Below are 16,777 nucleotides of genomic sequence, written 5' to 3' on the forward strand. Positions count from 1 at the left end.
TTTTCATGGTATTTTTGGAGGTTTGTTTAGCTATAGATGGGTTTATCAGTGAGTGTATCTGGGAAATATGGCTTAATTTTTTATTTTAAATATTTAAAAAATATTAACGTATATACTTGCAGATAAGCCAAATCCAATTTTTAAGGTGCATTTTGGTCCCTCAAATTCTGTTTATCTGCAATTATATACAGGTAATCCTCAACTTACAAGTCATTTACAATGACTGAGCCCAAAATATCTGTTGCTGAGTGAGACATTTATTAAATGGGTTTTGCCCCATTTTACGAACTTTCTTGCCACAGTTAAGTGAATCACTGCAATTAAATTATAATATGGCTGTTAAAATGAAATTGGCTTTCCTATTGAACTTGTCAGAAGGTCGCAAATGGTGATCACATGACCCCAGGACACTGCAATGATCATGAGTCAGTTGCCAAGCATCTAGATTTTGATCATGTGACCATGGGGATGCTGCAATGGTCATGTGAAAAACAGTCATCACTTTTTTCAGTGCCATTGTAACTTTGGTCACTAAATGAATTGTTGTAAACCAAGGACTACCTGTATAATAATGAGACTGGAACATTTTCCAGTATGGACTGACAATGGTTTGCCATCTATACCTACTTTTGTTGCAGCTTCTCAGAAACAATCACCTTGTGATCTTGAAATATGCTTGGCTCGCAGATGATTTATTCTGGATTTCAAGTTTTGTCCTTTTTTTCTTCTTGTTATTCTCATCCATTTAAAATAGTACAGAGATCTCACCACCAGGGAAGGGATATCTATCATGTGGGTCTTAATGAAACTGTATAGAAGCTTTTCTGTTTGGTCATGTTGTTTTACCTAAGAATTTTCAATTCCTTAAGGATTCTAATGAAAACAATTTTGTTCTTGTGAAATTTGCAGACACCTTGTTGTTGACAGCCAGATAATTTTAAGGGAGAAATTGGTAAAGTAGGAAATGGAGGTAAATATTTCAACGGTTGTTGTGCAATACTGAAAAGATACACAAAAGTACTGTATTCCCAAGTAAAACAGGATATTCTACATATGTTTACAATTCAGGAAATCAGTTTTATTTTTATTGATAGTCAGAGGGAACTCCAAAAAGCCAAACTGGTTCCTACTATAAAGGATGGGGAGGCAAACCCTAATAATTTATATTTACTACTGGTAAGTGCTCAGCCAAGGCTGAGTTTTGGTTAACATTCAGGCTAATAGAGGCGTGGTTTGGGAACACAGGCAAGGCAATTATTCAATCTGTTTTTCTGCTTGTTAATGTTTTTCTTTTAACAACAAAAAAAAAAAGATAGAAGCTGGAAACTGAGCCTAGAATAGAAATGTGGTTCATTCTCCCCAGCAGCCTCAAATATATAATTGATTGAAATGCAAAGGGATCTGAAAATGAAATGCAGGAATAATTGAGAGAGAAACAAGTTTCAGGAAGTCATCTTGTGGTATGGTGAGAGCCTTATATTTAAACGTGCCTACCTTTCCAGAAAAGTAGAAAAATAAGGCTGCTGGGAATGATTTGGGAAGGCTACAGGAAGTCCTAGAAGGCATCCTCAAAAATTTGTCTTTGTTAATAGGGTATTTGTGACTGGTCATATCCATCATGGCTGCTACGTATTTTGTGACAGCATCTAAATATAATCTCAAATGATCATTGGGCATATGGGAAACGGTTGAAATATATTTTTATATTTGCACATATGATTATTGCAATTGTATTGTAACTTTATATATTTTTCTTAAAACAATTGCATATAATTTGTTCTTATTTATACTGCACCGCAGAAGCATAAGTTTGACCTGTAAGGAACACGTTTCTGACAAAAAAAAGTTTGTAACACACAAAAAAACCGTGGAAGAAAAAAAGATTTCCGGAAGGATTAATATATGCATTGTGTTTATTTTAAAAGCACTACAGCTTTATCTTACATAAAGAAGCATTATATTGTAAATGTTTAACTGAGGGCACAATTTAATCATTTAGAGCAGAATTATTTCCCGGTTATACATTTTTTGCCTCCCCCCCCCCCCCCCATTTTATTATTTTTTTCCTTATGCAAACCTTCAATTAATTATCTTCACTAGATCATTCAATTGGTCTTAAGACACTAAACTTTTTAAAACAATAGCTGTATAAAAACCTCAATCAATTTTATTGAGGGAAGACTGAGTACCCTCTCTTCCCATGTACAAACTCTGAGCACCTTCATTTCATCCTGTTCTGCATTATACCAAAGGTTACCACCAGGATGCTGAAGTAATCCATAATGTTTCATTGCCAACCATTGTTCACTGATTACCACAGTGAAGCTTTCCTATATTCAGTAGAATCCATATTGTACAGTTTAGACAGTATGAGGAAAGGAAGAATGGAAGGTATAGTGCATATCTGTGTACTGATGTCCACCACACTGCAATTCCTTAAGGAGAAAGTATGCTCTCTCTTCCTATTCCTTGATTACTTCAGGCCTAATAATTTTGGTCAACAGTTTATTGGTCCAAGCATGAAGCTTTTATCCTCTATTCCCCAGTTTGATTCTAGTTTAAAAACTAGAACTACTATTAACATATAAATCAAATGTTCTTGTAGTTATAATGGGAAACAATCACTTTTTAAAATTTTATTACAGGAATGAGTATACTGCTTATTCACCAGAATATAAAAAAGTGCAAGAGAAAGGAGAAATCACAATGCCTGTGTTTTCTCTGTTAAGCCAATAACAGAATTGATTTGTGTCAGTTAAGTCGAGGGAAGTTGAGCATTGAACTGATGTGCATAATTTTTAAAAAGCTAATGAAAACATAACCAAAACAAGGCAATAGTTTGCTAAGCCTGTTATCATTACTTAGAAGAGCCTACGCCCATCTGTTGGAGATGTAACTTTTATTTTTTCTGTCTTTTGAAATTATGCATTTACTTTTGCAAAAAGTTACATAAATTCTTCAAGTCTTATTTTACCTCTTCTTGTAGAAACCTTCTAATAAAATTGACTCTCACAAAGTCTTAATTGACACAAACTCATCGATTATTTTGGAAATCCAAACATGAGCTTGCCTTAGCCCAAATTAATGAGCGTATAGGAGGAAAAAATACTATGTATCTAAAATATCAGTTGATAAGCTTGTTAAATATATACAGTATAAGTCCATTCAGAGGCAATTTTACATCCCATCATTTTCAGTGGAAAAATTAAGCATGCATTGTTCTTTTTCACTGAAATAACAGAGATGGCAAAATGTGTAACCAGGCTTGTACCATGTTCTTTTAATATTTGATTGCAGTTCAGGCAAAGGGCATGAGAACACTGGTTAAAAAGCCATGCTTTCAGCATATATCTAAATTGACAAATCTGCAAAATAAAAATGCATAAACCAATTGCCGTTAAGTCAACAATCAACATTACCAGCATGTGAAATTAAATAGAAAATATTGTATATATAATGCATTTCACATGAAGGCTCCTCTTTCATCTTGATAAATAAATATATTTAAGAAGGAAATCAGTCTGTATTTTTAAAAGCTTGCCCTTCAGTGTGATGATCTCCAGATGGCTGGTCTACAGTTAGAGGCTGTTAAGCTGAATTGGAGATATGTACAGTATGGGTCTGTCCCTTGCTAATTTGAGGAGGTAGAATTGCATCTTGACTAATGCGAAACTGTTGGCTAGGTTCTTGGGCCATTTGCAGATGTGGGGTTGGATGTGGTGTTCCTGCAGCTATTTGAAGCACATCTGCTTGACTCTGATTGGCATGGAGATGTTCCAGAGCTTCTTTGGACAGTGTGATGACATGCATTTGTTCAGTCTGAGGAGAATCCATTGGGTCACTCACAATGCTGATATTCTGAATCTGGTCTGTGGGTTCTGTTTGGCCTGAAAGAAGCAGGTTCTGCAGCTGTTGTGATGGCTGAGTAAGAAGAGTAAGACTGCCTGTGTGCTCCGTCATCACGTTTTGGGAATCATCTGAAGTGACAACGCTAATGCCTTGAGTATGGCTGGGCACAAAGTTTATGTTGTGCACTGAATCTGTCACCAACAGCTGAATCTCCTGGGGTCCGGAGGTAGAAAGTTGATACTGCTGCAGCTGAAGAATGTTCCTGACATCCTCTGTGCTGCTATCGTTGGATGCAGTGCTGGCTTCCTGTAGCTGTTTCTCTTTGACATGAATTTTCAAATGAGATTTCAAATTGTCTAAACGTGCAAACTGCACACAACACTCTGAACAAGAGAAAGGTTTTTTGCCGGTGTGCAAGATACAATGTCTCCTTTTGGCACTGGAATCGGAAAAGGATTTTCCACAAATACTACACGAATATGGCTTTTCTCCTCTGAAAGAGAAGACATCTGGTTTGATCACATATGTCCATATTTTGCAAAGCACGGATGTTATTAAAAAACCCAAAGCATTATTCAAGTATCATGGCATTAAAACTGAATGGCAGATGGATTCGCTCTCTCTCCCTTCCTATGAAGTACACTTACTCAGGTAAGTGATATGTAAGTCAATGGAAGCCATCTTACTTTCTTATCATGCAGTATAAATCATTACTGTACTACAGAATGAAACTCTCTGAAATCCTGTTGTTGCTCACGATGCCTCAACATGGTTGGTAGCTAGTTTGCCAATCTCAACAACTATTGGGCAGGATGGCAGATATATGGTGAGAAAACTGGGCACATCTAAACCCATTGTACTTTTGCCATTTATACTGCAGTAGCTATGTTTTGTTTCTAATCTTGTTCCAATATGTCTACCATAGAATAGAATAACAGAATAACAGTAAACAGACTATTAGAAGGCTCCTCAACCATATGTTGAAGCAGCAGGTGAGTAAGTCTATCATTAAGATGACATGACAATGCTATTCTTTTTTATCCATTTTGGGGTATTTAGTTGATTTACATTGGTGCAGCTGAGGTAATAAGTGACAAGATATTAACACAGAAAAATTCCACGTCATATTTTTCTCTAACTCTATAGCTTCCTATATCTTTACTATTGAGCTTTCAAAGACTCTCAGGATTGTCAACTTTCTGCTTTGATAAACAGATGATGTACTTGCCCCCTAAAAAAACAAATTTCAAAGTTTTTTTAAAGACATTACTATCATTACTATCTATTGCTATTGTACATTATACTCTCAATCTGTAATGATAAACTTTTTTTACCAAAACTTTCAAGAAGATAAATTAAAACTGTATGCCTTGTTTTATCTATAATGAGAAAACCAAGAGTTCCAAGAGTTCATTTGAAGTAGGATCCAATAGAGGTCATTGGGCTATTTTTTTTGACAACATATATTCAATAATGTGACAGTGCTCATTAACTTTGGGCTAAAGACTAAGTATAATGTGCACCAGTGATTAAAAATAATTAGTTTAAATATTCACAATGGTGTATACCACACATGAATGGCCCACGAGCCACATGCATCCCTGGGCAGCTAGTAATACAGCCCAACTAGATTATAAACTTTTAATATCATATTATTGTATATTATAAAACAATGTTATATATTTTATATTAGGCTCAAGACAATTTCTCTTCACTCAATGCAGCCCGGGCAAACAAAAAGGTTGTATACCCATGGTGCAGACAATTAAAATCATTAGTATGTAACAGTGATGGCAAACCTTTTTGGCACCAAGTGCCCAAACCGGAACATGTGTGTGTATGTGCATGCATGAGCACCGGAAACTCAAAGACCAGCTGCGCGCATGCACGCTGGTCAGCTGGTCTTCACGCACGCTGGAAACCCAAAGACCAGGTGCCCACCTGGTCTTCAGGTTTCTGGGGCTCCGGCATATGCGAAGATCAGCTTGCCAGCGCACATAGGAAACCAGAAGAGCAGCTGCCGATGGTGCGCGTGCCCACAGAGAGGACTCTGCATGTCACCTCTGGACGCGTGCCATAGGTTCGCCATCACGGGTATACAACATAACATGAACTGCATTTACAAACTATGATCTGTAATTGCAGCAGACAATAAAACTGTATTAATAGCCTCACTCAAAGTATTACTTATAAACTGGTTTCCATACAAAATCACAAAGAAAAAAAGGGAAGGAGATACCTGTGAATTCTGATATGTGTCTGAAGAGAACTTTTTGCTGTAAATGACTTGCCACAGATTTCACAAGTAAATGGCTTTTCACCTATAAAAACTTGCTGATTAGTATAGTATGTAATTATCTCTTATTTAAAGAACAATTAAGAGAGTTTAACTTATAAGTAGACTCTAATGAATGTAACAACCAAATCTCATGCTAATTCATAGCTATTACGGTGAACAAATAATGAATTGACATATGAACATACAAGAAAACACTGAGAAAATTTTGGAGGACAATGTTTTTCTCTTCAGTCTTCTTTAAATGCCCCTACCCTAAAAAAATAGGGGGGAAAGATTATGAAATATATTCTCATATTTTAATGTAAAATTATACACATAGCGGACAATATTGATTTTATTTTCTTTTAGTAATCTGCTCACGGTTTTCAGCCATATTTGCCTCTGATAAAAAAGCAGTCTATTTCCTACCAGCCAAAATTTTTTGAACAGTAGCAGCAGTTTGACAGTGGAAACCAATTATTCAAAGGTAATAAGTTGGCTTTCACTGAATGTACTGAAGTATCTGTCAATTTAGATTCCTGCACTGAGTAAATGATTGAAATCAGCAGTAGGACTCCCACACTGGGCTGAATATGGCACCTATAGTCCACTACCGTAATAGCCCCTACCAATTCTTTTACTGTAAACTTTGCACAGTATTAATTCAGCACCACACAGATTCATTGTTAAAAATCAGAATCCATTATAACCTCATTTATTATCTACAGATGAATGCTGCTTACTTGGATGTTCCTACCTAAATTATATATACTGCCAGCTTTTTTTTCAAAAAAGAATAGAAAGCAGCATTACCTGTATGTGTTCTTAAATGTTTCTTTAATTGAGCTGTATCCATGAATTTACGATGACAGAGGATGCATTCTGGCAATGAATGGCCTGATTATGCAAAATGAAATATAAATTATTATTTTCCCCAAGTGTGTCTATTTCATTTATAATTTTTATCTTAACATGTCGGTGGTTAATAATAATAAATGCATGAAGTTTACAACTCTAATACAACTGAAACCAAAATAACGCCACAATTGATGGAAGCATTATAGACAATATTTAGAAAATTAAAACATGGGATAATGGCTCCATCAAATGCTAGCGAACTGACTTCTGCTTGCATGGTAGATTTCTCTACTTTTCTTCCACATGTACTCCAATTGCTCTCAGATTTGGGAAGCGTGTGGGATGAAGGAGGAATCTCTTATGGTAACAGATACTGTTGTATCAGCAGACAATTACTATTGCATGTATCCCTATGTTCTTCTAGTTGTTGCTCATCAGTACATTTGCGATTATACTTTTTCCAATATAATCTTAGTAACTAAACTATTACATTATTGAAAGAAGCTTGTACTAAAACGCAATAATGCCAAAGTTAAGTGAACTGGGTGTCCAGTTCACCACAGTAACTCTTCTTCAAGCAACTCTATTTCTCTTGCTTCTTCATATACAGGAATTACCCATTACTATTTCTATCTTCAATCATAGTATCATCATACTTTTTAGCTTATTATGAATTGCTTCATTTCAATTATTTTCTGCATTTTCAGTAGAAGATATTCCCAACTCCTCAAACACAGAATATTTAATTTTCTGTATTACCACACTACTTATATAATAATTTTGCAAAATGATCAGCTGGAACTAACAATGTGCTGAAACATTCATGGAATGCACAGTAAACAAATGTATACCTGTCGGTTATGAAACAATAATTAGAAGTACAAGAAAATCTCAACATTTCCTAACAACTTGTAGTATTCTTTAATTAATTATACCTGTGTGAACTCTATAGTGACTTTTAAGTTGCCTTCTCTGGCTGAAGTATTTTCCACACTGGTCACAGGTAAAAGCTTTCTGACCTGAAAAGAGGGGAAAATAGAGAAATTGTAGTTATTTGTACTTATAGTAATCTGAGCAGTCATCTGTGAATTCGCACCTAGTTATTCTGATCTTGCATAGCAACTCAGTTGAAATATTCCAGAATGCAAGGAATTCTGACAAGAACTGTACCCATTACAAAGTAGGGCACCATCCAAAAACCTGTTCTCAGGACTGCCACAAAAGGTTGAAACCAAGGTGATCATTCTTAGTTGCAGGTAGGATGAATGGACTGGTTGTATAAATTCTCTAATATCATTCAAAAAATCATAGTAGCAAGTAGTAGCATCATCCCAGGGTCGTCATTTGCAACCTTCTTTACCAGATTTCCACAAAGTAATTGGGAAAGCTGGTGGAAAGTTGCAAACCTAAGCAAAGTTGTGTTCGCTTAACAACCAATGATGATTTGCTTAATAATGGCAAGTGGGAAGTGCCAAAAATGCTGTTGTTATATGCAGTCAAATAACATTGCTTAGCAATGGAAATTCCAGTCCCAATTGCCATCATTAACCAAGGACTACCTGTAGAAAAGCTGTGACTAGTAGACTGTCTGGCAAATGGCTGCAAAAGAAATAGCCATAGCACTTAGACTTATATACCGTGTCACAGTGCTCTATAACCCTCTCTAATAGGTTTACAGTCAGCATATTGCCCCCAACAATCTGGATCCCTATTTTACCAACCTCAGAAGGATGGAAAGCTGAGTTAATCTTTTGCTGGTGAGAATTGAACTGCTGAACTGCTGGCAGCCATCAATCAGCAGAAGTAACTGGCAGTATTGCATTCTAACCACTGTGGCACCACGGCTCTTATCCCTCAGAAATGCCACTGATGAAGCCATGGAGTGACTTCGTAAGTTTACGAGATGAAGTATTTTACTCGTCGTATTAACTAAACAAGAGGATTCCAAATTTATAGGCCAGTGATGATGAAACTTTTCGACATGAGTGCCCCAAATGGAACGTGTGTGCATGTGTGTGTGCACGTGCACAGGAGCGCTAGAAACCCAAGGATCAGCTGGCTGGAACGTGCATGCCTGTTTTTTGGCCGGTTTTTTGGCTGTTTTCATGCCATTTTTGAGCCGAAAAATGCCCAGAAAACACTCTAAAAATGCCCTGAAAACACCCAGAAAATGCCCTGAAAACACCTCAAAAATGCACTGAAAGCACCCTGAAAAACAGTCTGAAAATGCCCTGGAAAATGGCTTGAAAATGCCCCCCAAACGGCCTGAAAAACAGCCTTGAAAATGCCCTCCAAAACAGCCTGTTTTTGGCCTTTTTCAGGCTGTTTTCCAGTGCCTGTGAAGACCAGCTGGCGAGGGAGCGCATGCCCAGAGAGGCCACATGTGCCATAGGTTTGCCATCATAGTTATAAGCTATTAAGCAGGCAGAGAAGTTATACATGTAAATCAGAGGGACTATGAAGAGTACAAGATTTACAGAAATAGTAAATGAAACATTTTCTTAGGACTACTTGATAGTATTTCATATTTTGTACCTGGACTTTCATTTACAGAACACTACATAAGCATCTATTTATCTCATTTCTGCGGCCACTACCACATTCTCATTACTTGTTTCTGTTAATTGGTTTTGAGAGCATGTAGTAGTTAAAAGATGGAGGAGGAATTTCTCTTGTCTCATTCTTGGAACAAGAACAACTGTAAACCCTTGAATACCAGTGGATTATGGGTTCATATATCCTTAAAGGTACATATCCAATGTACCTTATTCAAAAGAAAACACACCAAGGACTTCTACCCTCAACATGAAATTGACCTAGAATTTATTCCACAGGGAGAAATCATGAGCTATAAAAAGCTTTCTATAACGGAATGGAAAGATATAGTTTTATGGATTAGTAGATAGCCCCTATGAACCATATAGGTATACCTTATAAAAAAACCCGAGACCCTAAGGGCAAAATATTGAGGTCAGCTATCATTTCCAATTCTTAAAATGAGTTCTCTGAAGTGTCAAACATTCTGTTACTGAAATAATGCAGATATACTCATTCTAATCCTGTCAGGGATTATTTTTTCCCACGTTACAATTTTAGCCTAGTGAATGGCTTTTGATCTTACCTGTATGAAGACTCATGTGTTCCAAGAGAGAATGTTTTGTGGTTAAAGCTTTATTGCAAACTGTGCAAGTATATGGCCGTTCCCCAGTGTGCATCCGCTCATGGACTTGGAGAGAGTGCTTCTGGGAAAAGCCTTTGCCACATTCACCGCATTTGAATGGGCGCTCTCCTGAAAACAAAGGTATGGCACTGTGAATGGGAAACAGATATTTCAAGCAGATGGAGCAGTGCTTGAAATAACAACATGCATCATGTAATTTAAATTGGAAGTACATTTTTCAAAAGTACTACTTTGAAAATACTACAAAGGCAGCAATGTTGATGGTAAAATAAGTGTTAATATAAAAGGACAATTTTAATAATTTTAATTGTAGTTAACACCCAACTTTATATTCTGCTGTAATTATTTATATAAATAGCTGTAGTCTAGGAAGATAACTAATTATTCTTTCCTTCTCTCATTTTTGCCATAACAATCCTATAAGGTGGGGTTAGGCTGAGAGAGATTCACTTACCCAAGCCACGCAGCTGGCTTCGTTGATACAAGAACTCCTGGTTTCTATGCTGGTGTCTTAAACCAAGGCAAACAAAAGGGTTCCTTTTTTGAGGCTGTATTGAAACGTAGAACTACAGGAATTCCTAATTTACAGCGCAGAACTACATAAGCGAATTACTCATGTGAATCCATGAGTAGATGGATAGAGTAGAGTCTCCCATCATTCAAGGCTAATATTTGAAGTTTTTCAGGACAAGAAGGCATGTTCTAGGATTCGAGGATCCGGTGTGCCAATTCGGATTTACAAGCAGGTGAAGATAGCAGTTAGCAATCCCAAAGGTGCTTTTTCAGGAGGCAACTGGACTTTCTTGCTTTACTCTTTTGAGGACATTTCGCTTCCCATCCAAGCTTTTTCAGCTTTTACAGGATAGTGGGGAATGGAAGGATTTATATTCCTTGCAGACAAGAAAAAACAAGGAAGTCCAGTTGACTCCTGAAGAAGCACTTTTGGAGCAACCATGACCTGGATGACTGAGAATCTCTACATAAGTCTATATAATTTGAGATGAGCATCCATAGAAAAGAATGGAATAGAATAGAGTAGAATAGAATAAGGAGTAGGAATAAGAATACTTTTATTGGACAAGTATAATTGGACATACAAGGAATGTGTCTCCAGTGAATAAGCTCCCAGTGTACATAAAAGATATAAGTGCTAAATCATGTTCATAGTCATCATAAATACATTCATCATCAATGGTGTGGGAATAGGAATAGATTTCCAGAGAAAAAATTGCAGACTACAGGAACCAGGAGTACTAGGGAGACCCTGTTAAATATTATGATTCTTGGTGGTGTGTAATATTTTTTAACTTTATGTATTTTATTACTTATATATCTGATAGTAAGCCATCTAGGTTATTTTATAAAATACAAGTGGCCATATACTTTTTAACATAAATATTTAGATTTATTCATTTTTCCATATATTGATTGATCATTTATACATTATATTAATCTCTCAAACGCATTTTAATAACAGAATGTAGATTGCATATAATATTTTCCCCTAAGATTGAAAAGAGAACTAACCTGTATGACTTCTTCGGTGTATAGCTAAAAAATGATTATATTTAAAGACTTTCCCACAGTCTTTGCACTCAACTTCAGAACCAGTACGTTTTCTTCTGCCATTGGCCCTTTTTGTCAGCCCACTGTCCTCTTCATCACCAATAAGTTTATAATCTTTTAATTTGATTGATCGCCGTATCCTACGTTTGCTGTAACGACTCTGAGTGATCTGTGTATTTTGGCACTTAGGATCATAGTTCTCATCCTTTTCTGTTGAGACACTGACCACAGCTTCTGTTCTACATATTTCTCTTCCCTCTCCACTTACAGGAATGAGTTCATTGGTATTTCTGTCTTCTACCACAGTCTCCCACTTTATAAAATTTTGCTTATTATGAACCGAATTGTTCTCTTTTAATTGCACATCTTCCATTGAAAGGGATTCCAGTTTTTCTTCCTGGATGTTCTTCACTTTTCTTGGTCTTCCACGCTTTCGCTTTGGTGGGTCTTCATTTTTCTTATTTTTTGCTAAGACAGCTATTGGGGTTTCACCATTAGAAATTCCAGATAATGTGTTTGTTAAGCTGCCGTTCCTCTCTTGCTCTGTATATGCTCTAACTAGATCATTCACTTTGAGGAGATGAGCAGTCGCTAAAATCTGATCTATACTTTTTTCACTAGCTTGTAAGCAGCCTGTGTAAATAAATTCCAATAGCACACCAAAAGCATCTGCCACCATCCCTTCAAGCATGTAGATCGACTGGCCAATCTCGCCCTCTTCAACGAACATCATGGAGAAATATTCACTGCTGGCAGCAAGTAATGCCTTATGGGCTCTAAAGTGAACATTTTCTACAATTAAAGTGATGTCACATAAAAAATCTTTTTTTCTCTGTTCCTCAAATTTAATTAGAATAGTGTCTCTGTGAACCTTAGAGTGGATTGCTATAGGTTTCTCTGAAGAATTAGATGCAGCTTCATCCATTATTGCTAAAGACAAAGGGGAAAAAAAAGAAACTAAGATTCAAAGTGCTCCAAGACAAATGGAAAATACTTATTTAAGTACAAGGGACATTTGCTGGCCTATTTGAATGGCACTACACAATGCCCCGAAACTGCCAACTTTCAGAGTTATTCAGGCTAGCCAATATAATTCAGAATTAAGCATCCTAAATAAGGGTCTCATTTAAACATCAGCTTAGATTTAATAGTTAATTGAGTTAATAATTAAATAGCTTTAAAAATAGAATAAACGTTGATATCAAAGTAGCAAAAATCAGACCCTCTGATAAGATCCCCCAAGGTTTGAAAGGGGAAGGCAATTGTCATGAATTTGCCACCTACTCTTTGCAATGCCTTACCCCTAGAAACTCTGTTTTGGAAAAATGGGGGGGGGGGGCTCTCTTCAGAGAAACATGGGAAATGGCAGTGGGGGAAAGCAGCAATACATTTCACCTCTTTTCTTTAAACTTGTGGAAGCACCTAGTTGGTGGAATCAGTCATAGAATAAATCCTTTCATTTAGGGATATGTATGTATGTATGTATGTATGTATGTATAAAATTTATTGGCCACCCATCTTACCATGAAATAATTCTGGTGGTTTACAGTCACAAAGCTATATCTGTATTAAAACATAAATTAAAAGTCAGAATCTAGGGACATGTGGGGCGGGCAGGGGCGGAATGGGTGGAGGTGGGATCTGTTGTTCAATCCATCCACCTCTTCCACTTTGCTGTTCCCCCATCGAGCCCCCAGGCCAACTAGCAGAGACAAGTCTTTAGACCCTTTTGAAAGGAGTTTTGGCCTCACATGGGGTGGGGGAAAGATGCTACAGAGGACGGGGAGGGGGGGGACAACAGAGAAGGCCCTCCTCCTGGATCTCTAAGTAAATTGGGATGCAAACCCTTTGCCTGAAAATTTAGCTCCATTTATTTATACAGGTATTTCTACATAGGCACACATAGGTACATGTATGCACAAGAGGGTTTGCATTGGAGCTACTGAGAACAGAATACCATACAAATTAGACAACTTGAATGTAATAGAGTACATATGTATTGCAGTTTGACTTCTAATTAGCTGCCAATTATAAGTAGATCTCAGGACTTATTCCTAAGTATATATTTGTGAATATCAAATCAACAAAGGCAGAATTCAGATAGGAATGTAAGTTTTTTTTAAAAAAAAAAAACATTATTAGAGATAAGTAAAAATGTGATCTAGTGGGAAATTATACACATTCAAGCTCATTCAAAAATAAAATAAAATAGAAACGTCACATTTAGCAGTGATGCAAATGAAACCTGCAAGACAGATATTGTCCAGATCTATTTTCTGTTCTTTTTAACAAGAGATTATACTAATGTTCTGGTCAATAGGAAACTGGCCAGTGTTGTCACAATGTACAAAGAACCCCTCTCTTTGTTTCAGTATTGCAGCTGTACCTTTTCCCATTGCTGTGTATGCTACTGTTGGCTTTTTCCACATATCTGGGAAAAGGTGTGGCTACTTTATTGTTTTGAAGTACAGTGCTTTATTTAGATTACTATCTATTGCACAATGACTCTTTCGAAGGATTTCCACAATATTACTAGTCGGTATCATTTACATAAGAAGCACATAATAATCTAAGGCCAACTGAGTCTCAGACAGCAATCTATGATTTTTTTGTCAAATAAATGTTGATGTAGCAACTTTTTCTAAAACCACTTAAGAAATCCTTTACTAGGCCTGTCACACAAGTATGTTTGCTTTCCAATATTTTTGAAAGTTTAAACTAAACAGGATATTTATAGGCTACTCATTCCAGTAAAAACCGGCTTTTCTCTTAGATGATGTGAATAGTTTTGTGACACATCCAACTTTTCCATAGAATCATATTTCTAACTGAACAGTAATTTTCAATATTGATTTAATGCACTGTTTATTCTTCTGTGATTTGTACTACATTAGCATTTGTACTACATGTTCAATTGGGAGACTATTTTTCTTGTCAGTTTTTACATTTTTCTTTTATTACTTTATTTATTTATTTATTTATTTTAAAAAGGACTTTTATTTCCTCCCATGTTAAAAATTGCTAAGAAGATTAAAACCATTTATCACACTATATTCAATCATTTACTCGGTAGCATACTTTCCCTTCCAGCTTAGATTTCATACGATGTGATTTCACAGATAAATAATAAAAATAAATGTCCTTTGCTATAATGAGCCAATACCCGCACTTCCTCCCCCCCCCCAAGCTTTTGCGCAAGCCAAAAAAGACCACGACCCAATTAGAGAAAATAAGGGCAAAAAATAATAATAATGACTGGTCTTTCAAAGCCAGACCTGCCTGCTTTGCCAATTTCCCTTTGCTCTCCTATTTAAAACAAAAGTGGAGTCAAGACTGCAAAGCAAGACAAGGTAGAAAGATAAAGGAATAAAGGGAAAGAGATGAAAAAAAACGGAACCGCGATGCCCGCTTTATTTATTTTTTCCCTCTCGCCTGAACTTTCCTGCCTTTCACAAGCTGCGAGCGAAATTCAACAGGTGACGCTCCCCCCCCCCCATCTCATCCAACTGGTATAAATACGAGTTTTCGGGGTAGCGAATGTCTCCCTCTCCAACACTCATTGGAAGTCCCGTCCTTCCGACCATCGTTATTTACTAACCTAACCCATTTACCCAAAATAAGCCTTGGTAGCGGGCAGGATGCAGCAGAAATCCCGGCCATCCCGTAGTCCCTAAAGAGAAGACCCAGAGGAAGAGTTGGAACCCCGCAAACGCCTCTATCGCGCCGTTGGTCAATAACTGTCAATGGAAGACCAAGACCTTCCTCTGGATAAACTATTAGCCCTCCGGGCGGGGGGGGAAAGTGGGGGGTGGGAGTCAGCGATGAAACTGGACTCACCCTCGACTGCGAAAGCTGCAAATACGGAGCCCCACTACAAGGCGGTTGAAGCCAGCAAAGGCATACGCCGGAAGCGGCAGGCGCGTATCCCGGAAGTGAGGTCACAAGACGAAGGCGGGGATTACGAGGGGAAAAAGCACGACAGGGGGGGGGGTGGAGTTCGGGCGTAGAAAGAAGGTAGGATGGTTAGGTGTTCGTTGCCCTTAAGCGACAGGCGGGGGATCCTGTCCAAGCCGGCGTGTTCTGGGATTGGAGGATCCGGTGTGCCGATTCGGATTTCCCAGCAGGTGAAGATAGCAATAACACTTAGCGATCCCAAAGGTGTCTTTTTTAGGAAGCAACTGGACTTTTTTGTTTTTTCTTTGAAGACGTTTCGCTTCTCATTCAAGAAGCTTCTTCCGCTCTGACAGGATAGTGGGGAATGGAAGGATTTGTATTCCTTGTAGACAAGAAAAAAACAACGGTTGACCTTTGGGACAACCATGATCTGGCTGACTGAGAATCTGTACAGACTTAGCAATAGAACTTAAGACTTATCTACCGCTTCATAGTGCCCTCTTAAGTGGCTTACAGAGTCAGCATTTGACCCCCAACAATCTGCATCCTCATTTTACTGCACACTGGCTCTTCATTTTACCAATCTTGGAAGGATGGAAGGCTGAGTCAACCTTGAACCGTTGAGGATCAAGCCCCTGGCAGTCAGCAGAGTTAACCTGCAATGCTGCATTCTAACCACTTCCCCACCACATCACTTCTGCCCCACCATGGTTTTTGAAAATAATATTGATCGAAGAGTGCAAGGGCTCTGTATCTCAATCAACAAGGCTAACTACTTTTTTGCCAAACACATTGATTTTTTACCGAGCCGAATTTGAGGGAATTCTAACCATAGCTATGTAGATTCTCAACCATCCAGATCATCCCAAATATGTTTTTTTCTGAAGATGCTCCTTGGCTGAGAAGGAAAATGTCCCCCAAAGAAGAAACACAACAAGTCCAGTTGTCTTTTGAAATAGCACTTTTGGGACAGTAGGCCGAGATCTCATGGGACAAGCCTACTTTACTTAGCCTACCGAGCCTACTTTACTTAGGGTGTCCAATAACAAACTTCGAAGACAGGGTATTAGGATGGCAGGCGTATAAATACAAAAATAGTCTTGGCACTAGGAATGGCAGACCCATGGATGTGATTCCGGGTGATTCGCGAT

At 37.6% G+C, this 16,777-nt stretch overlaps 1 protein-coding gene across 1 annotated transcript; it reads right to left on the reverse strand.

Annotated features, from left to right (window-relative positions):
- Nucleotides 1–2,031: 2,031 nt before the first annotated feature.
- Nucleotides 2,032–15,654, reverse strand: ZBTB24 (zinc finger and BTB domain containing 24). Its single transcript, XM_032216344.1, has 7 exons — nt 15,570–15,654; nt 11,694–12,662; nt 10,107–10,274; nt 7,921–8,004; nt 6,941–7,024; nt 6,089–6,170; nt 2,032–4,342 (listed from the first exon to the last, which is right to left on the reverse strand). The coding sequence occupies exons 2-7, from the start codon at nt 12,655–12,657 to the stop codon at nt 3,589–3,591; spliced, it is 2,136 nt and encodes a 711-aa protein (XP_032072235.1). The 5' UTR covers nt 12,658–12,662; nt 15,570–15,654; the 3' UTR covers nt 2,032–3,588.
- Nucleotides 15,655–16,777: the final 1,123 nt, after the last annotated feature.

This window comes from Thamnophis elegans, chromosome 4, assembly GCF_009769535.1.
Source record: "Thamnophis elegans isolate rThaEle1 chromosome 4, rThaEle1.pri, whole genome shotgun sequence".
Classification (NCBI taxonomy): Eukaryota; Metazoa; Chordata; class Lepidosauria; order Squamata; family Colubridae; genus Thamnophis; species Thamnophis elegans.

Excerpts from the sequence above, each read along its gene's own strand:
- ZBTB24 (XM_032216344.1), bottom strand. The coding sequence starts at position 12,657 with ATGGATGAAGCTGCATCTAATTCTTCAGAGAAACCTATAGCAATCCAC. Across the intron at positions 8,005-10,106 it reads ACACATGAGTCTTCATACAG|GTCAGAAAGCTTTTACCTGT; the intron begins GTAAGATCAAAA and ends CCCTCTTTTCAG. Across the intron at positions 7,025-7,920 it reads TCACTATAGAGTTCACACAG|GCCATTCATTGCCAGAATGC; the intron begins GTATAATTAATT and ends TTGCATAATCAG.